Source organism: Cryptomeria japonica, chromosome 1 (genome assembly GCF_030272615.1).
Source record: "Cryptomeria japonica chromosome 1, Sugi_1.0, whole genome shotgun sequence".
Classification (NCBI taxonomy): Eukaryota; Viridiplantae; Streptophyta; class Pinopsida; order Cupressales; family Cupressaceae; genus Cryptomeria; species Cryptomeria japonica.
Genome location: NC_081405.1, coordinates 73,673,774 through 73,695,392, shown reverse-complemented (window position 1 = coordinate 73,695,392; position 21,619 = coordinate 73,673,774). Strand labels below are relative to the sequence as shown.

At 35.5% G+C, this 21,619-nt stretch overlaps 1 protein-coding gene across 1 annotated transcript in view; it reads left to right on the top strand.

The window, feature by feature from the left end:
• The window catches only part of LOC131041877 (ATP-dependent zinc metalloprotease FTSH 3, mitochondrial), an 83,597-nt gene extending 66,865 nt beyond the window's left edge, over nucleotides 1–16,732 (top strand). Inside the window, exons 7-9 of the mRNA XM_057975102.2 lie at nucleotides 3,485–4,249; nucleotides 15,606–15,833; nucleotides 15,953–16,732. Coding sequence (XP_057831085.2) covers nucleotides 3,485–4,249; nucleotides 15,606–15,833; nucleotides 15,953–16,414 — 1,455 coding nt within the window. The 3' untranslated portion in view covers nucleotides 16,415–16,732. The remainder of the gene's footprint in view (nucleotides 1–3,484; nucleotides 4,250–15,605; nucleotides 15,834–15,952) is intronic.
• Nucleotides 16,733–21,619: the final 4,887 nt, after the last annotated feature.

Below are 21,619 nucleotides of genomic sequence, written 5' to 3'. Positions count from 1 at the left end.
TACATGCAAGCAACCTAGCCATACCTCCAAAGGCAATTCTCAGGAGGATAGATTGACTGACCTTCCAAAGTTAGGCATGACATAAGTCACCAAGCATGGCCCCGTACCTCCCTTGATGGAAATCCTGCCAAAAACATTAAATGCACCCTTGTGGCTCCACAAAAAAAGTGCATAAGTCACCAAACTGTCGGAGCATTTAAAGCCTTAAGTGTCGATCACACCATCCAGAAGTGTTGCAAGTCGGAAGTAGTTTGGAAAACTTCGGAGACTGGGGTCGCCGTAGTTGGGGAACTTTGGGGACCGAGGTCTCCGTAGTTGGGGAACTTCAGAGACCGGGGTCTCCGTAGTTGGACAAGGAACTTCGGAACCTGGGGGTTCCGGAGTTGGGGAACTTCGGGGACCGGGGTCTCCGAAGTTGGACAAGGAACTTCGGAACCTGGGGGTTTTGGAGTTCCGGGGTTGAAGACTAAGGAACTTTAGAACCTGGGGGTTCCGAAGTTCCAGGGTTGAAGACTAAGGAACTTCAGAACCTGGGGGTTCCGGAGTTGGGGAACTTCGGGGACCAGGGTCTCCGAAGTTGGACAAGGAACTTCGGAACCTGGGGGTTCCGAAGTTCCGGGGTTGAAGACTAAGGAACTTTAGAACCCCCAGGTTCCGGAGTTCCGGGGTTGAAGACTTCGGAACTTGGGGAACTTCGGAGACCGGGGTCTTCGTAGTTGGACAAGGAACTTCGGAACTTGGGGGTTCCGGAGTTCCGGGGTAGAGAATAGAAGAAAAGCTAAGGGAAGGAAGGGAACTTCGAAAACTTGGAGTTCCAGAGCAGGAAAGAAAGAATCTAAGGCAAAGAAACTCGGAACCTCGGGGGTATCTAGTTTTGGGCTAGAGAAAGAGAGGGCCAAGGAACTTCCGACAAGACAACACTTCAAACCATGATTTCACTGCTTTTCTCCTTGATCAACTGGGCAGTGCTGGTCCATGGAACATATCTCTGATCGATTCTCACTGATGGACCGAGGGTGTCATAAAATGACAACAGTACCTATATGAAGTGATTTCTAGTCTGACATCACACAGAATGATCTAGTCCTATCTTACATGGGGATGTGTCCCCTGTCCCAGTTTCTCCCATTCCCGTCCCCTAGCCATTTTCAGGACACCAAGGGAACATCCCCTTGCAGCAAAATCCACAGGAAACGCCGGGAAGCATCCCTAGGCGTTTGCAGACGTCTTGCCGTCCTTGGGACAGCTGGGGGATGTTGGAAACGTTCCTGGCTCGCCGTCCCTTGTGCTTGGGAACGCTTCCAGGCGTGAAAACAAATTAAAAAATAGTATAATAGCAATTAATCATGGCAGCAGTATAATAGCGATTAATCATGACAGCAATATAATGGCAGTATGAGTATATTCTATAAGATAACAACAGCTATAAAATTTCTGATTACAATTTCATTGTTTAAAATTTAAAGGCTGTAATTACAAGTTCCCTGATGTATTCACCTTAAAATAGAAAGTTCATTACACAACTTGCATAGTTTCATGAAATCAAACGTTAAAAAGCTCAGAACTGTCATTGCATGCTCTGTAGCATGTTTGAAAATGACTTGTTTTCACGCTGATATTGACTTATCAGTCAGGTATAGCACTCAGCAGCATAGGAAACTTCTGTTTGACACTTACTTATAGCATAGATCAACAACTAAACCACCCAGCAACTCTAGGGAGCCTTCAAAAACATCAGGTCCAATAAAAAACTGTCATATAGTTTCAGTCACTTATGGACAGTTTCAGACTCGTCTAGACATCAACCCCGTTCATTCAAACATTCCTAGACTGTCACCCAACTCCTTATACCAACCCAGCATGCAAGTAATAAGCATTATGGCTCTGATTTTTCAGTTTTAAAGATGCTGTTACATACTAACAGAACTTTCTGAGAGATGGTAGGTCTGATTTTTTATTAAATCATGTAGTAAACTTCTGATATATATATATATATATATTAAAATTTGTATACTGCTGTTCCCTAAAAATGGCCCTCTAGCGGATGTCCTGGAAACATGTCCCCTGCTGTCCTCCCATCCCCGTTCCCGAAATGCCATGGAACATAGATGTAGTCAGCTCATTGTTGCTGCAAAACATGGAACTCAAATCAACCAGGGGAGAGAAGATGGGGGGGTTTGACTGAATTCTGGTTGGATTTGACATGTTGATGTCGTTGATGTTAGTAATTTTAAAATAAGTGTAAATATGATTCAAGTGAAATAATCATGATCGTGCGAATTGATGCTATAAAAATGAATTAGGTAATTTCTGTTGTGAGATGCTCCATTACTTTGAAGATGAAATTAATGGCTTCTTCCAAGGTCTATTCCATGATGTAACCAAAATTTTCTCATCAGTTAATGCAATTCATCTTTTTACTCAAGTTAGGTTCTGCTATTAGGAACCACAATCAATTTCATGGCTATCTCATAGAGTGAAGGCCTATTCATCTATTAAACGATATATAAAAGGGGCATATTAACTATTTTTTACTTTCTGAAGTATGTTTTTCCTATAAAACATGAATTGGTTTTAGTACATTTCATCTGTCTTTTAAGGTAGGCCATGCCCCTAAGAAGTATTATCCATTTCAGAAAAGAATGTCTGAAGATGTCACAGTATCAATTTCAACTATATCGCTGTCTGAAATCTTAAAGCACTTTTTTGTTACGAGACACATAATAAATCACAATCCATTTCATCTTTTTTACTCAAGTTAGGTCCTGCTACTAGGAACTACAATCCATTTCATGGCTATCTCATAAAGTGAAGGCCTATTCATCTATTATTTGATATACAAATGGTACATATTAACTATTTTTAACTTTTTGAATTATTGTTTTTCTACAAAATATGATTTTAGTTTTAGTGCATCTCATTTTTCCAGTAAGGTAGAGTTAGATCATGCTACTGGGAACTGGGAAGTATTATCCATTTCAGAAAAGCATGTCTGAAGATGTCAAACTATATCAATATCAAGAATGACTATGATGCATGCCATTCCAACCAGTACATAGCTTTACAGAGATCTGTTAAAAAAATAATACTATTATTTGGCAGTATTAATAAATGAAAACCATGACAAATATCTCTTTTCGGTTGGACTACTGATGTATTTGATTTCATTTCTTTGTCCTTATTTTTCATTTCCTTTTGCTTATTCACTGTATTTTGTAATTGGTAAGATAGAATTGTTTATTCTGTTGTTTATAGGACATTTCCTCATAATGATATGATGCTGCCTAGTGTTTTTCTGAATACTAACTCGAGCAATATCAATTTGCAAAGGGAATTTTCCATTGAGCTTAATTGGTTTTCTATATCACAATGCTTTTCTACAGTTGCTTAGTTCTTCAATGTTGTTTTAAATACAGCATGAACAATCAGATTGTGTATCATTTGCATGTTTTCTCTAATCAAATCCTGTTGTATATGGCTTCAGACACTGTTCAAAGACGTTGCTGGATGTGATGAAGCTAAGCAAGAGATAATGGAATTTGTTCACTTCCTGAAGAATCCGAAGAAATACCAAGATGTAGGTGCGAAGATTCCTAAAGGGGCACTCTTAGTGGGCCCTCCTGGTACGGGTAAAACACTTCTTGCAAAAGCTGTGGCCGGGGAATCTGCAGTTCCTTTTCTTTCCATATGTGGCTCCGACTTCATGGAAATGTTTGTTGGTGTTGGACCTTCTAGGGTAAGAGATTTATTCTCTCAAGCAAGACAGTCTGCACCAAGCATTATCTTCATTGATGAAATTGATGCTATAGGCCGTGCAAGAGGTCGTAGTGGGCTTGGATCAAATGATGAAAGAGAGAGCACACTTAATCAGTTACTTGTAGAGATGGATGGATTTGGAACAACTGCAGGGGTAGTAGTCCTTGCAGGTACCAACCGGCCTGATATACTTGATAAAGCATTGCTTAGACCTGGCAGATTTGATCGTCAAATTTCAATTGAAAAACCTGATATAAAGGGCAGGGCACAGATATTTTCATTATACTTAAAAAAGCTAAAGATTGATCAAGAACCCATCTTCTATTCTGAGCGTTTGGCTGCTTTAACTCCGGGATTTGCTGGAGCTGATATTGCAAATATTTGTAATGAAGCGGCTCTTATTGCTGCAAGGCATGATGAGAAACAAATATCTATGGAACACTTTGAAGCTGCTATTGATCGAGTTATTGGTGGATTGGAGAAAAAAAATAAGGTATTCAACTCTCTCATTTCCTTCCAAATATACATGCCATCATTTATTTCCATGATTTCAGTTTGGTAGCTTTGTACTTACAGTAAGTTTCCAAACATTTTAATATATTTAAATAATTTTAAACACACAGAGCCATACATTTCCATGCACATACTTAACCATGCATAGGATCAGGTGTGGTAATAACACAAATGTTTGCCTGATTGTAGTTAATAACTTTATACTTATTTATGTGTTTTAAAACATGCTAGCATATATCTTTTAGGTTTTTTAAATTTTTATCAAAGCCCTGTAAGATTAAAATAAGATCCACAAGATTTCAAAGCAAACATCAACCTAAATTTGCCAGTTGATCTTAAGCATTAAAGCAAAGAGGATGTTTGATTTAGATTAAATAATAGTCACATGGATTTTATATGCCATGAATACACCTTATTGCTAGTGATAGTGACAAAAGCTAATCTTGGGTTCTCTATTAAATGTGAACAGAAGGTCTCATGTCGTGTCTTTTGGCACTAATGGTTGAACGAGAAATGTGGATCTTGATGATTCAACCCAATGTTAATACCCAAGTAATCCAAAAAATTGGACCAAGGGGTCATTAGGGTTCCTTTTGATCAAAGAGAACCAGAAAATGCATTAAGGATCTGAATTCTTTAGAATACAGGGCACTGTGGATTGTAATGAAGTCAGGAGTGTATTTGGTGTGGTATAGGATATCCTTGTATATCTCCAAAACAAAGTTGCAGACCTCAAAATGACCTAGGAAACTTGTTTTTTTGCAAAATTGCCAGTTTGTACAAGTGGTGAAAGCATAATCTCCCCAGTGAAGTTGCCATATACTACAACAAACTCCTATTGATCATGGTGAATGCTACTGTACTGTGATGACTGCAGTATCTATTGCAACAAATGAGTGATTACCTCAGCAAACGTGCATTGTGGTATGGGAAATCTCCAAAACAAAGTTGCAGACCACAAAATGACCTAGGAAACTTGTTATAGCAAAACTGCTAGTTTGTACAAGTGTTGCAAGCATAATCACCCCAGTGAGGTTGCCATATACTACAAACTCCTATAGACGATGGTGAATGCTACCATACTATGGTGACTGCAACATCTATCACAACAGATGAGTAATTACCTCGGCAAATGTGCTCTCACCCCCTGGTAGAAATTACCCATACTATGTTCATTATTCTCCTATCTCATATTCATGTCTCTTTTTGCTTGCCCTATTTTCATCATCTTTCTGGTTTTAATAGAATCTTTTGCTTTTTATTTCATTTATTGTCTGACGTTGGATGTATTAGAATAATATCTTTCTCTTTGTGTTATTAATGGTCATTTAAGTTGTTTCTAATTTTGCCTCTAGTTAACGATTGTTTCTTTTAGAAACATCGTCTTTGTAACTCTATTTAAAGGAGCTTTGTCTCCTTGATTAATTGAACATCGATTCTTTGAAATCCATATGCTTTTGCATCTGTATTATGGTATCAGAGCTTGGGTCATTTTTGAAATAATTTTTCAATTAAAAATTTGTTCGTCATGAATTTTTAACAGTTTTTTTGAAAAATTTATTTGTTTATTCGAAATTGCTAATTTGGCAGTTCGTTTTGGCTGCAACTACTAGGGTTTTCTCGCTATTTTCTGCTCTCTCCCGCGACCCGTCTCTCTTGCATTTTGCGCAACCACGCGACGCATTTTTTCCCGCCTGCAGATTTTTTTCTTCCATTTTTGGATGGAAATCTGCATTTTCGGCTAGGGTTTTGACCCTCTAGATTTAGTCGAATTTTTTTTTCTGAGCACAGATTCGTGGTGGGTTTTTCGAGATCTCAATTGGGTCGTCGTCAGAATTTTCTGGGTGCCTCGATTTTCGAGCCAGCGGATCCAGATTCTGACAGCAGATTCCTTTTGGGTTTTTCGCAAGGATTTTTGGGTTGTCTTCGGATTTTTCTGGGTCAGCCGGATTTTTTTTCTTGAAATTCGTGCCAGCAATACTTCATTTTTTGAAGTCTGTACCTGCATCTGCCCTTGTTTCTGTAGTGGGATTCAAATTTTTTGAATTTTGTGCCAGCGCCTCTTCTCGGTTTTTTCGTTTTCCGTGCATTGGGAAACGTACAAGATGGCATCATTGGCCAACTTGATGTTGGAAAGCAGTCAGGTTTTGTGCACTTAGCATCTTCTCAGTACCTCGTTTTTCGTGCCTCAAAAAGCGTGAAGATGGCTTATGGGCATCGATGTTTGTTTCGGTTTTTAATATTTTTTTAACTAAAAAAATTCTAATGGGTTTTAATATTTTTTTCCCTTGAAAAATTCTGTGGGTTTTAATAATTTTGTCCTAAAAAATTATCTGTGGGTTTTTAAATATTTTTTGTCCCTGTAAAAAAAAAAAGTAAAAAATCATGAGGGTTTATGATTTTTTCCTCAAAAATTGTACTTTGCTGCAGTCTGTTTTTAGTCACACTTGGAGTTGTGCGAACATCTGCACTAGTCTCTTATTTGCAGTCTATTTTCGGGCATTTTGCTCATCTGCAATAGTTTGGAGGGTTTGCCGATTTTTTCCTCAAAATCGTGACAGATGTTCTTGGTGTGTCTTTGGTTACAGGGAGGGATAGTTCTCCAACATCAGGTTGGACGGTTGGTGTTGTTTTGGGTATCTCCAGAAGTTCTGCAGTTTCTGGGAGGGTTGGTGGCAGACTCATCTCAAGTGGCAGAGTTAGTTGCAGGCTCTTGTCTTCTGTTGTAGCGTGTTCTGAGAAGAAGGGGGCAACCTTCTCTGTTATTTCTCTTGGTAGTTAGAACGATGACCATTAAGGGAGGGTATTCGAATAATATCTTTCTCTTTGTGTTATTAATGGTCATTTAAGTTGTTTCTAATTTCGCCTCTAGTTAATGATTGTTTCTTTTAGAAACATCGTCTTTGTAACTCTATTTAAAGGAGTTTTGTCTCCTTGATTAATTGAACAACATCGATTCTTTGAAATACATATGCTTTTGCATCTGTATTAGGATGTTCTTCCTTTTTAATGAGCTTGGCCATCTTGTTCTCTCTTTCTTTGCCCTATTTTCACCATCTTCCTGTTTTTATAGAATCCTTGCTTTATAGTTTCATTTTTCATCTAACCATGAAATTTTGGTTCATTTTCTTTGTCTTAGTTGAATTTGTCAACTTGTCCTCTGTTCACTAAATGTCCATTATTCTCTGGTGTAATATTTCATATCTTCTCCTTTGATCTGTTTCTATAGGATCTTTTGCTTTTAAGTTTCCACCAATATCCTTATCCAAAATGAGCATTCAATCTATACTTCAACTAGTAATTCTTTTATCTATCTTCTACCATTTAATCTTCTTTTCCTCACTGTTAGCCTTCAATTCTACCAGATTGTAGATCCTCATTTCTGGTGTTATTCAATTTACATCCATCCATAAAATTATTTTACCTTGGCCTGTTTCCTTCATTTCTTGGTTGAAGCATTTGAGTCTTGCTTATTCTCATTATCTTCCTTTGCCTTCCCTAAAGTTTGTTGTCTCTCCAACTTTGTCCACTATGTAGATGTCTATTGCCGTTTGTTAATTTCTTATGAAGCACATCTTTGTAAATAAGTTAAGTTAAACATTGGTGACTTCATAGTTCGCAAACTCTGCGAGTAGTCTCCGAGTTGCGAGTATTCTCTATTTTTTTTGCTGGGTGAGTTTTCATAAGTTTAACTCTCGCGTTTTTTATAGATGCAATAAAACATGGGTAAAAATGTTGATGCAGGTAAAATGCTGGTTAGAATGCATTTTTCACATGTTTTTTCTATAAAACCATGCATTTTCTCTTTCAAGATGTCAATTTTTAATTTTATACATTTTGTAATTGAATTTTACAAAAAAATATGTTTCTTTAAGAGATTTTAGTTTTTAGTACTTTCTAAGTTGCTGAGCTTTTGCTGAGTTTTTCTTGAGTATTTACCGAGTTGAAAATTTAGGGCTTGCCGAGTACTCTCGAAGTTCGATTCTGCGAACTATGGGTGACTTGTTTCATAAACCTTGGTTATAATTTATTGGTATGCAAATTCTGCAAAAGACTTAAATAATTCAAGTGGCAACTTTGAGGGTCAAATTAAGAGTCCTTTGGAATGGAATCAGATTGAAAAAGGCACCTGAGTCCAAAAGTGCAGAGCTTTTTTCATACATTCAAAAGCTTGATAATATGCATTTCAAATTGATTTTTCCTCATCATAAATTTCTTGTAGAAGATCAACTTCATCCTTGTTTGGGTGAGCCCTTAGACTACTGATAGTGGGGTCCATTATAGTCTATTTTTTATCTCAGCATCTGAGTATAACAATTTAGAAGGGCTTAGGGCAAAGATATGATTTTCTAAAAGGTCATATATTAACATGGATTCATATAAGCCTGTCTGATATGTCCTGTTGGACACTGTTTCAACGTTCCTACATCCTTTGTGATGGTGTTTATTTGGTTTTTGGAGCTTCCATTGTTCATTTTTGGTCCTTTGTGACCTCTAGCCCTCGAAGCCTTTTATAGGTGTTGATCTTTATGCCAATAGGTGTAACTAGCAGCAAGGGGTGGATTGTAATTATTTCTGTTCACAAAAGCCCCTCAACTTAAGTTTGATGGCCATCTAGTATTTACACAACAAATTGATATTTAGATATCAAATCTAATATATATGTCTTTTAACAGAATAATTAATAATTACATAATTAAAAATAACTCATGTTTAATTAATAACTACTTTATAGTTGAAGTAATAGTTGGTATGAGTTTTCCATAATCCATGAAGTAAATGCGTGCAACCTTCTGGTTTAAACTGTGCATATTTTTTTGTTCTATGTTTCAGATCACACTTAGTGAGCCATCATCATGAAGAGGAAAAATATACAGAGTTTAAACTAGAAGCTTGCACAAAAAAATATACAAAAAATAAAACCAAAAGTTTCAATTTTTCATCTTCCCGATGATGTTGGCAGTTTGTTGTCATTGATATCAACCCTCAGCTTGTGTGTGTGGACATTAATGACATATTGATGCTTTATGTTGTTGTTGTCATATGATACTATTTGTATATGCTGAGATGTTGCTGATGTCCAAAATGTGCAGAAATGTTGATGGTGTAGTTGATAAAGTCTATTATGATGCAGTTTGTGCAATTGTTAGCTGGATTACCTAACAGTGTTGATTAGATATACTGTTCTTGGTCAGATGTCTATCTCGATTGGATGTTGATGTCTTACCATGAATTAAGGTGATGATATGAGATAATTGCTCTTGTATGTTGATACTTGTGAAAGTAATGATACTGATGCTCATAATTGACAACATAGATGATATCATGTTGAGAAGAGGATCAAAGATATTAAGATGAGGATTAGAAGCTTGATGATGAAGTGATGTTTTCCGGAGGATCTTGTGCATACTACAAGCTGTTGTAGTATCTTCTTTGTTACTCCGGAGTGAAGCAAATGTTGTTTTGGTTTTAGGAAGTTGATCAAGAGTGAAATTGCAGAAGAAACATGTTAAGGATGGTTCGTAAGAATGCTCCACATTCCTCCGCATTTGCAGATAAGAGCTTGCGGTTATGGAGATAACGTCTATGTTTTGTGAACGTTACACTCCTAACTTTTTAGGTCCTTTGTGTTGCAGCTGATGTTCCTGACAAATGCAGTTTTTTGGCAGTTTGGTTGTTTGTCAGGATTGTTTAGAAGAATGTTCTGCATTGATGTTTCTGTTGTTGCGGCTTGGGTGACATGCTTATGATGTTTGTGTCGTGTCTCAGTTAATATTTCAAGTGTTGATGTGCTCTGGAAGTATGCTTATGGTGATTGTGTTTCCTGGCAGTGCAGTTGTGAAGTGCTCTCTATCAGTTTGGTTTTATTAGCCTGCTTTGGCTTAACAGTGAGAAAAAAGTATTTGGGAATGATGTTGGATGTTCAAAGAACATCCCTATGTGGTCCGCTTGTCAGTGATTAATTGCTTTGGTGTTGCAATGTGTCTAGAGTTGGCTTTTAGGGTTGTTTGTGGTTATTTGGCTGATAAGGTTTGTTCTCTTTCTTGCGACATGTTCCTAATTGTCTGTGCCAACTTTGGAAGATGACTTAAGTTGTACTTAGGTCCCACTTTGCTGTGTGGTGTTCTGCATTGAATAGTTTCATGTTGAAAACGTGTTTTTGGGCCAATTGGTGAAGTGCTACATGTTTTATCTACACGCTACCATGTTCTTGGCTTTGGAGGATGTGTGCCAACATGTGTGATGTTTGGGACCACTTTGGGCATTGTGTTATGATGTTTTAGGTCCTCTCTATCTCTTGGATAGGACCACTTTCACCACAGTTATGTTTTTGTGGCCGACTTGTTGGGATCACTCGTTGGCCCCTATTCAGGGCAACCTAATTGTTGTTTTGTGATGATCTGGATGATATATATATAGAAGATCAAATTAGTGTGGATAGTGGGGATTGTGGATGATGCAAATCTGAGTTAGCAGATGTGTGTGGTGAGAGTATGAGAGCAGAATTGCCAAATGGTTGCTTGAGGCAATGTGTCAAGAACAACTACATTCAAGGGAGATTGTTGGATGCTGTAATGTTGAAGGCTTAAACTTTGTAATTCAATATTTCATGCATCTTGCCTTGAGGCAACGAGTCTCAGTTTGCAAGTCCTTTGTATCTTGCCCTGAGGAAGTGATCCTCAACTTGCAAGTCCTTTCGGGAGCAGTGAGCCCTAAAACAAATATTGTAATACTTGTTCATATAGTGTGAGTTAACTCTCACTGTGGTTTTTTCCTTCTTGGGTTTTCCACATAAATCTGATGTTTTCTTGTGGATGTGTATTCATTGCTGCTGATGAGTTTAAGGTTTTAAGTTGGAATTGAATTGTTTAATAAATTTTTAAGATCTGTTTAAGACTGATTCAGCCCCGCTCCTGTCCCAGCCCCCCTCTCTGTCTTGGGGTGTATTCAACAAATGACGGATCATTGAGTGTGATCCGAAACGTTGAACCAAAAAATATACATAGTTTTAACCAGAAGCTTGCACACAATTCTATAAATATTATATTATATTGATATCTCTTGGTGTCTTTTAGATAGATATATTTAAGATGGCTATAATTATTTATTTGGCGCATGCTTGTTATTGTTTTCATTTGAATTCATAGGCTTATAGAGCAACAAAAATAAAAACAATAAACAATAAGAGGAATCAAGACACCATTGAAAACTTGAAACCCTCTCTCCTCCCATAGTTCTCATGAATATAGTTGTGACTATTGACAAAAGTTACTAACATAGACTGATGCAAATCCAGCTCTAACGTGTCTCAGCAGAAATTGGTCCCATTTTTTCTCTGAATCATTCTGATGGACTTTGTTGAGCTTTATTTTATTTTCTTGGTCACTTAGGTCTGAGTCTAGGACCTATACAGCCTTTGAGCAATTGTGCCAATCCTTGAGCACTTTCATTCCTCTTTTAATGAGTTTTTTGTATTGATAGTTGCCTAAACAATAGAATTAAAATTTAAAAATAAACAAGAAAGAAAGAAATATTACATTTTATGCTCTGCTTCTCTGTGTGCTTATTGGCACAAAAAATAAAGAATAAAAGAACCAAGATAAAAAATTGAATCTCTCACTCAACGCTTATTTTCATGAATGAAAATGTGCTTATTGACTATGTGCCCATCAGGATTAAAATAATAAAACATATTGACATCTTGATGAACATGAGATCAATAATCAGTCTGAATGTTTCTTTAAGGATTATCTTATCAATCAGAGGGCACCAAATTGCGATGACCCTCACAACAATTTTCTCAAATTTCACACCTTACACAAATAACCTCAGATATTGTAGGGTTCAGAATGTGTTGTTTATTATTTCTAGAATTACAGGTTGCAAGTGTATTGTATTTCTTTTGTTTGATGCAATCAATAGAAGCTTAGTAATAACATAATAAACCGTAATGATGTCAATTAACTGCAATAGAATCAGAAATTGTGCAAAGCCTGACCTCTTTATTGGTGCACAGAATACAGTGAAAGTTTTCTTGATAGCGATAATATTTAACGTTGTTAGTCGCTAATATTATTGTGCATTAGCAGTGACAGCTAACAGACTTTCTTTGCATACCCAGCTCATGAATCGGTTATTCTGCTGAGTTCCTCCTCACACTGAGTATGTATTAACCATTTCTCACCAGACAATAATTCCATCACTTCTGATAGTGTGAATGGCATATGGGTGCACAATAATGTTCTTCAAAATATTAACCACTTCTCACCAGACAATAATGTCATTTGTGCTGATTATTGCTAGCATCCAGTCTAGCATCCGGGGACTCTCCACAACTCTCCAGACTCCCAAGTCCTATCTGTTAATGTTATAGCAGCAGGAGATATCTTTCCCCTGACTGCTATATTAGTTATTATAATTACTTTATTAATTCCTAGTTAACTCTATTATTATTTCTACAACTGCATGTTAGCATCACTTTGTTTACCTAATTGCTGTCTTACAAAATACGATTTCTTCATATGTTAACCGGTTGTTAAGTATTCTCAATTTCATGCGATTAAGTTAATATTCTTATCGGGTTGCTAAGTGGATCGCAACCTCTTGTCTATGATCGTGTTCTTTCCGAACTGAAAGTCATGTCATTTCATTGACATTGACTTGTATTTATATATCCCTTGATCGGGGTTATTGAAGGAGAAATATATTGGTGCGTAGATAATTGCGATACACATAAAATTACATCTGTGCGAATTCTAGACTGCTGTGCGTGAAGACCTCTGCGCTTATATGCTACGTGAAGACCTCTGTGGTTATATGCTGCAATTAGGGTGATTAGTCTGCCAGGCGTGATCAGGTAAAGGCTGCGATAGAATTATATATGCTGTGTGCAATATATATATATATCCTGCGATACATATATATACTGAGTGCAATATATATACTGCAATATACATATTGTGAGAGCAAGAATAAATAATCAATTTATTTATTGAAGATATTTAGCACATAAGAAATTAATTGATAACTTCAAGATGTTGATATATATATTCAGATACTTCTGTTATAATTCTGAATTAAAAGAGTAATATCACAGATATTGCTCTGTATCTCTGCAGTGTTAATTCTGATCCATAAAATTAACACTATCTCTAGCCGAGTCCACTTGCCATTGACTCCCAAGGCGAGTCCGGAAGAGTTCTAGGGAGTACTTGTCCGAGTCTCCCCCCGAGACTCTCCAAGTCCCAGACTCAGACTACCGAGTTTTGGGCATGGACTCTCGGGTCCACTTGGGTGCCACTAGGGAGGTAAAAAAAACTATTAAAAAAGTGACTTTTCCTTCACTTTTATTGTGTCCAATCTTGACCAAAACAGGTCTGAACACCAAAATAGGAAAGGAGGGGAGATGAGGAGCATTTGAGATCCAAAAAGACACTGTTGAAGAAACAATTCATCATCATTTTTATTACTGTAGCACCTTTTAGTTCGACACCTGACAAATTGAGTTACATTAGAAGGGGAAAGAGGAAGATGTAGATTGTATTTGTTTGTTTTTCTCATTTTGATAAATTTATGATGCTATTATACATTTGAAAGTTTGAAACTATGAATATGAATTATGAAATTTCAAATATTGAGTATTTGAAGATCATGTGACGTATAATGTTTGAATTATGAGAAATTGATAGTCAAATCAAGCTTTCATGTTCTCTAAATGAATGAATTTCTTTTTTTTATGGTAAAACTACTATTTTCTTTTGTGTCAATTCCTAGCTGAGTTTTTTCCCAAGTCTGTGTCGAGTCCAGAGTCCGAGTCCTATTTTGGGCTGTCGAGTCTGTGCTGAGTCCGAGTTTTCAAACTCTGGTCAGAAGCACCAAATGCTAGTACAAGAGTGACATTCATGTGATGGTAACAAAGAACAGGATAGTACCATGTGTCACATTTTAATTTATCTGCTGTGGGTAACTTCTTGACCATGTTGATGGGCTTGCAATCAAGACTCAGCCAATGAATGTTCTTCTGATGGTTATATTTTTCAATCAGAAGGACTGGATGCTAGCAACTTCAGATTGACTGGATCTTATGATAGTAACCAAATGGAGACCATGAGTCTCTAGGTAGTTCACCTACTTCCAATACCAGCCACTAGCAAGGATACATCCTAGAACGTGCCCCACAATTTTCCTGTTTGTTAATGTCATTTGTCATTGGTAGAGGTGTCACCTACTTTGACCGACCATCTTTGTATTTACAAGGATGTAAGATGATTTGTGTTCCGTAGAGGTTTTGGCTGAATATCTCTCTTGGCAGGTCTATTGATTGGTTTTCTCTACTCACCTTGGTTAATGTAATGTTGCTAGATTTTCTCTATTTGTATTTGTGTGAAACCTTTAGTTTTTTTTTTCATTAAGAAAGGTTCTTCCATATAGTTAATAAATGTCCTAGCAAAAAGCTTCAAAGCATGAAATTCAATTAATTCTTACTCAAGTGTATTTGTTTTCTAGAACAAGAGAGATACTCAGCTTAAGATTATAACATGATTGTGCTTAACCTAATTCTAGAGATGACTGTTGGTGCCTTCTTGTTTTCTGAAGCATTACACTGTTATTAAATTAATTATGTCAGGAATCTGTGAATCTCTTGAGAAGAATTTTTTCTTAGTTTAGACGTGAGAAATAATAATTTGAGTTTTTCAGCAAGTGTTTAAAATTGCAATTCTTGGCTGTCTAGTAACTTCTTTGTTTAAACTTACAATTTTTAAAAGAATAGGAAGATTCCCCTAAGCTGCTCTGTTCCAAGAAATTTAAGCTTCCAGCTATCATCCATTTCACAATACAATTTTCCCTTATTAGGACAACCATTTGCATTTTCAAATCTACATTCACATTGTATGTTTTGTAAGGGAGTTATTGCCCACTAGTGCAAAAAATTTCTGGATCTAGCATGACATTCCACCGTCCACATGCCCTGCTTATTTTTTTCTTCTTTTGCAGTACTAATTTATTTGATGATTTAAAAAATTACTTGCCCATGATTGTGTCAGTCCAAATCCTGTAACCAAAACCTAAGGAAGATAATTGAAGCAGATAAACATTGGACCATTCATAGCCTAAGGTCAAATTTGACCTCCTTTTATTTCAATTGTATTCTCCATATATTTTCTAAGGTGAAACTTATCATACGGTCCAAACATTCTGACCAACACATCAAGTAACTCTGTTGTTGCATAATTGTTATAAAATTACCTTTGCCCATTTAAATTTGAACTGTATGATGAGAAAAATTAGCATGCTGGAATTTGTCCATTGTTTGACATTTCTGCTGTCTGTTTCAGGTTATCAGCAAGGAAGAAAGAAGAACTGTTGCCTACCATGAGGCTGGACATGCTGTTGCTGGATGGTTCCTTGAGCATGCAGAACCCCTTCTGAAGGTTTCTATTGTTCCCCGAGGCAGTGCAGCTCTAGGTTTTGCACAATACGTACCCAATGAGAATCTACTATATACAAAAGAACAATTATTTGACATGACATGCATGACCCTTGGAGGAAGAGCAGCTGAGCAAGTAAGAGATCAATTTGAGAACTTGAATCCAGAATTCAATATAATTACCTACTTGCCTCTATGCTGATCAACGTTTTGAAGGCTTACTATTCAATCTGTTTTCCTGTGCTGTTTTAATAGGTTCTGCTGGGAAAAATATCAACTGGAGCTCAAAATGATCTGGAGAAGGTAACCAAAATGACCTATGCTCAAGTTGCAGTGTATGGATTCAGTGACAAAGTTGGTCTCCTCTCTTTTCCTCCAAAAGAAGATGGCTTTGAGGCCTCAAAACCATATGGTAATCATACTGCAGAACTTATTGATCGGGAAGTCCGGGAATTGGTTGAAAAGGCTCACAAGCATACAATTGCATTGGTTGAAAAACATCGAGTAGGCGTTGAGCAGCTAGCCAAAGCACTTCTTGAGAGAGAAGTTTTGCATCAGGAAGACCTGGTTCAGATTCTAGGGGAACGCCCTTTTGTTCCTGTGGAGCGTACTAACTATGATATTTTTAAGAAAGGTTTTGAGCTTGAAGATAAAATTGAAGATACAGTGGGCCCAACATCCCCAACAGTTCCAGAGGGTACACCTGCTCTTGCCTAGGATGGAGGTGTTCTAAGAATTGCTCGTCCACCTTAGATGTATTTATTGTACCTCACACCTGTAAAGTTATTTATAAGGGATTGTTTTGGGTTCCCATTGCCAGGCCATGTCTGGTAGCACTGAAATCTTAATCCTCATGAAAATAGCCTACTTTGTAAGCATAGAATATGGGAGTTGAGACTGAAGGGCACACCAGATAAAACCAAGAAGATGCATCTTGTAAAAGAAAAACAATAATTGAACCGGAAAAGAACAAAAATATCGTCTGGTATTTTGGGTTTATATTAATATTTTAAATGATTTGATTTTTTTAAGTCACCATCACTTGCCATTTGTTAACTTTATAACGAGAAACTGAAACGGAATCAGAACATAACTAAAGGATATTTTTTTCAACGTTAATGAGATAAATATGTGCAAAGTATTGAGTTAAACCCCTAAATTAAGTTTTAATATTTATATTTGACAAGTTTCTTGTTAGCAAATCGCTTATCTATGTTTGGTTTCGGTCAATTTATCCGAACATCCAAAGCATAATAATGTAAGTTCTGATGAGTTCACATAATATATAATGTGGTTACAGTGGATGGAGCATATATAAACAATAAATCCAACCTTCCAGGAATGAGCTTGATAAAGTCACGAATCTGCTTAAAAGTAAACTGATCTGTGCAAGCCAAATTTTAGGTTAAACAATTGAATAAAGAAAGCTAGACTGTCGTTTGTTTGAACTTTTTGCTATAGCAAGCCCTAGATGACATTTAAGCAAAACAATTATGAGCAATTATTCAAGCTGATGTCTGATTTGCATTGATTAGCTCTTTATTCATCGAATTTGTTTTTTTTGTCATTCCACAAAGAAGTTGAGAGATCAGAACTCACAAAATGCAACTATTAATTGACAAATTTTTATAGAGCTAGGAAGCAAAGAATAACTAGCTAGCAAATTCAAGACAGGTAAATAAGCAGTTGAAGTGAAGACGAGTACCTAGTCACGCAGGATCAAGGGTGAAAATAAGCAAATACTATATCAATGCTTACAAACAGTCTCCGGATCGACGAAGTGAAAGAGGTAAACCAACAAATAAAATAATTCAAAAAAATTCAATGAAGATTAAGATAGGCAACAGGCAGCAGCAACACCATTTGGAGAGTTGTTGAACAAGATTGAGTTAAAATAACATAATAATAAATGGATCAAAATACTATAGTAAAAAATTGATTTAAAATAACAGAACTAAAATAAAAGTCCACAACATGCAAGATTGCATTGCATTTCGGGATTAAGACATCTACTGAATGTTGTGGAAGGGAAGGAAAAAGAAAAAAGAATTAGCAAATTGCATTTGTTTGTTAAACACAACCCATGGGATAACCATTAGAGTTGATAAGAATTTTTCTAAATTTATATTAGAGTTGTTAAGAATGTTTGGGTACGTTTTGATTGTTATATTTTATCTAAATTCATATTACAGTTGTTAAGAATCTTTGAATATGTTTTGGTTGCTATACTGCATCTAAATTCATATTAGAGTCGTTAAGAACCTTTGGGTATGTACTGATTACTATACTCCGTCTAAATTCATATTACAATCATTAAGAATCTTTGAGTATGTTTTGACTGTAAATTCATATTACAATCAGTAAGAATCTTTGAGTAGGTTTTGGCTGCTATGTTGCATCTAAATTCATATTACAATCATTAAGAATCTTTGAGTATGTTTTATTTGCTATGTTGGATCTAAATTCATATTAGAATTGTTAAGAATCTTTGAGTATGTTTTGATTGCTATACTCCATCTAAATTCATATTACAGTCATTAATAAACCTTTGAATATGTTTTGATTGCTATACTGCAATTAAATTCATAGTAGAATTGTTAAGAACCTTTGAACATGTTTTGATTGTTATATTGCATATAAATTCATGACAGCGAGGGAAATTGTTTCCAAAGATGTGAACCATTTCCATCACTTTAAACATAGATAATGTTCTTTTAGAGATTATTGGTGATGGCAAATGAAACAATCTGCAAAATAGGCTTGCACTATAATAATGTGCGTTACATCAGATATCCAATGTTAATGAACATTCATCGAAGCATAATGGAAGGGGTTTGTGTAAGATATTATTCTGCCAAACATTTATGCAAAATGTTGAGGTAAGTATAACATATGAACTATTTGAGAGAAAGCCTCGAGAGATGTGGTCTCATGGCGCACCATGATTGCAAAGTATGTAAAAGACGGGAGTCTTTTTTAATGCGGTTTCCTAAATTTTAAAATGAATACATTTGGTAATTCCAATGTGCTAAAATTTAGACATTGGGTTAGATCTATGTTGAATGGGATTGGTCCTGTGCATTGTAGAAATAAGCCACGACAAAGAGATGGTTTCAAGATAGGGATCGAATATATGTTGAAATGAACTCTGTAATTGACAAGACATAAATTAGTAGCAAGGAACTAGAGAAATTCAATGTGGAAAGATGCCATGTATTATAACATTGAATTTTCATATGTGAACATACAAGATCTCATGCATAGATTTAATGGTTACAACATAATGCATGGATGGAAACTGTCGAATAAAAAAATGGGTTTTGTGATATAATTGACAATTAATGCTTGACTTTTACTCTGAATTTCTCTCAAGAATGTGGAGCTATGAAAAATTGTATATTTTTAAGTGCGAGAAAGTGTTGATGGTACAAGCCAACAATGTAATGAAGATATCCAACTTTTCTCAAAGGGACTCTAAGGTAGTGCGGGTAACATGTAATGGCAAAGTGTTTTCAAAGACAAATGCATGATAGCAATGAAGGATGTCTAATTGATGTAATGAGAGTATATGTTCTAGAATGAAAGGTGAATGACTATTTTTTTATGTCAATGATAAAGATATCAACTTATGGGTATTTTGCAACACTTATCCTTTTCATTCTTATGGAGAGGTTCATAGTTGTCTTTTCCTTTCAAATGGAAAGATATATATTTTGTGTTTTCAAATGACTTGATGATAAGATGGTTATAAGTACAAATGGAATTGGTTAAGATGGAGAATTACCTTAGCATAACCTATAGCTGAGAAATAAGTTTTAAGTTGTCTTTTTTTAAAAGTGACCTATGTCACTCATTGTAATTGAAGTTAGAAAATGGACCTTGTTTCCAAAAGAATAATGTAAATCCTGATCAAATGAGACTATTGTATTTCGAAAAGATAGCTAGGTAGTAGTTATAAAATGGTTACTAGTTAGTTACTAGGTGGTTGTCAAAGAGAAGCCCATAAACACAAGGCTCTTGTTATTGTGAAGTAGAGGTTTTTATGAAGGGGAGACTTTTAGAACTTTTCAAAGAGATTGCATCAAAAATTTGGCTTGACATTTAGTACTCAAGGGTTTTTGGACTTGTATATTTTCAAAAAGATAATAAATAATACATTTGGTTCATATGTATTTAATGTGTTTTTGAATTATTATTATTGTGTTTTCATATGTTGAATTGGTAATCCCTATGTGTATTTTTGGAATCCATTGGTTTCCAAATCAAATGATATATGCAATTGATGAAACACTATCACACCTTGCTATCTTGTTTTGAATGTGTTGAGGTAACTTGTTTCCTCATATTTTAGAATTTGTTTTCCTTCTTTCATCATTATTGTATATCAAAATATATTTTGTGATAAAACCTCCATTATAGTTTGTCATCTATTATGAAATCTTAATTGTTTTGTGTCTACCATTGAGATTTATATTTTAGTTGTCTTTTCTCCTTTCTTACTTGCAAATTAAAAGTAAACAAATATTATAAAAAACTCCTCCATGATAAAAAACAAAAAACGAAAAAGAAAGAGAAGAAGCAGCTCACCTCTTATACACCTCTTATAGAATGCAAATTCAATGCATATTATACACCATTTTTTAAAGGGTGATAGAACCAGAATATATATCTTTTTGGCTGCAAACACAAAGTATATTACTCATCACAAATCAATTGGACAAAGATACAAACGACTTTTATCAAGTCGCTAAAAAATAGTAATGATGGCAGAAACAAATATCTCCTGTTGAAAGGATGAGTTTGTCAAGAGTTGGTATTGATTGAAAACTCCATCAAAGAATAAAGAACAAATCGCCATAAAATATGACCATTCTACTTTCTACTGTTACTATCTCATGCTCTTTTCTTGGGTAAGAACTTAGTTGAATGCCCAATCAAAATTCAAGAAGCATAAGAGAAATCGAAAAAATGCTAAGTCAATTTTCTTTGCTCGACATAACGCATTCAGAATAGTTATATAAAAGATATAGTCAAGATGCCTCACGTCTCTACTTTTTTGAAAAGATGGAGAATCAATATCTTCTTGCTTTTTTAAGAGGTCTATGTTTGTCTACATTAAAACATGGAGAATCTAATATCTCTTTCTTCTTTTGAGAGGTCTTTTGTTTGTTGATATTTTTGAAAACATGTAGACTAATATCTTTTTGTTTGTTAATAGTGAAGAAAAATGTATAATCTAAATATTTCTTTATTTCCTAAGAGGTCCTGGCTTGTTTATTTTGTTTGAAAATATGTAAAGTCTAATATCTTCTTGTTCTTAATGAATGAAGAGGTCTCTACTTTTCTTTTCAAAATAAGCTATAATAGTCCTATTTAATATTGTTGATAAACTAGTATATTTTTATTTTAAAAATATGTGTAAAATATGTCGAGAGATATCTTATAATAGAAGAGAATCATCTGTAAAATAAATGTTCTTCTAAATTACTAAAACATCAAGAATACAAATCTATTAAAGTCTTGCATGCAAAAAGCTTGAATCTAGTTGGAGACAAGTGGCAAGGGTTCTATTTTATTTGGAGTAATAAAATAACACCTCCACAAAAGTTGAAACATGGAATATTTCATGCATTTACTCATCATTTGCATGTCAAATTGTTTCAAAAATGGATTTTTGTTTACAGACATTTTGATGTCATTGTAGATGCCTCTCAGCATAACAATTACAGTTGTGTCTCTAAGAAACATGAAGGTAGACTGAACATGACTGGAACGCTTTTGTTCAGGCTCCTTCTCTACGGCCCCTAGTTGTGGCTTGCGGTTTAGCTAGTAGTGCCTGCGATGCTGAGGGTCCACATAAGGCATTAACAACAGACAACATTAGATGATGGTTGTCTCTCCTCTGCGCAACAGTCACTTCTC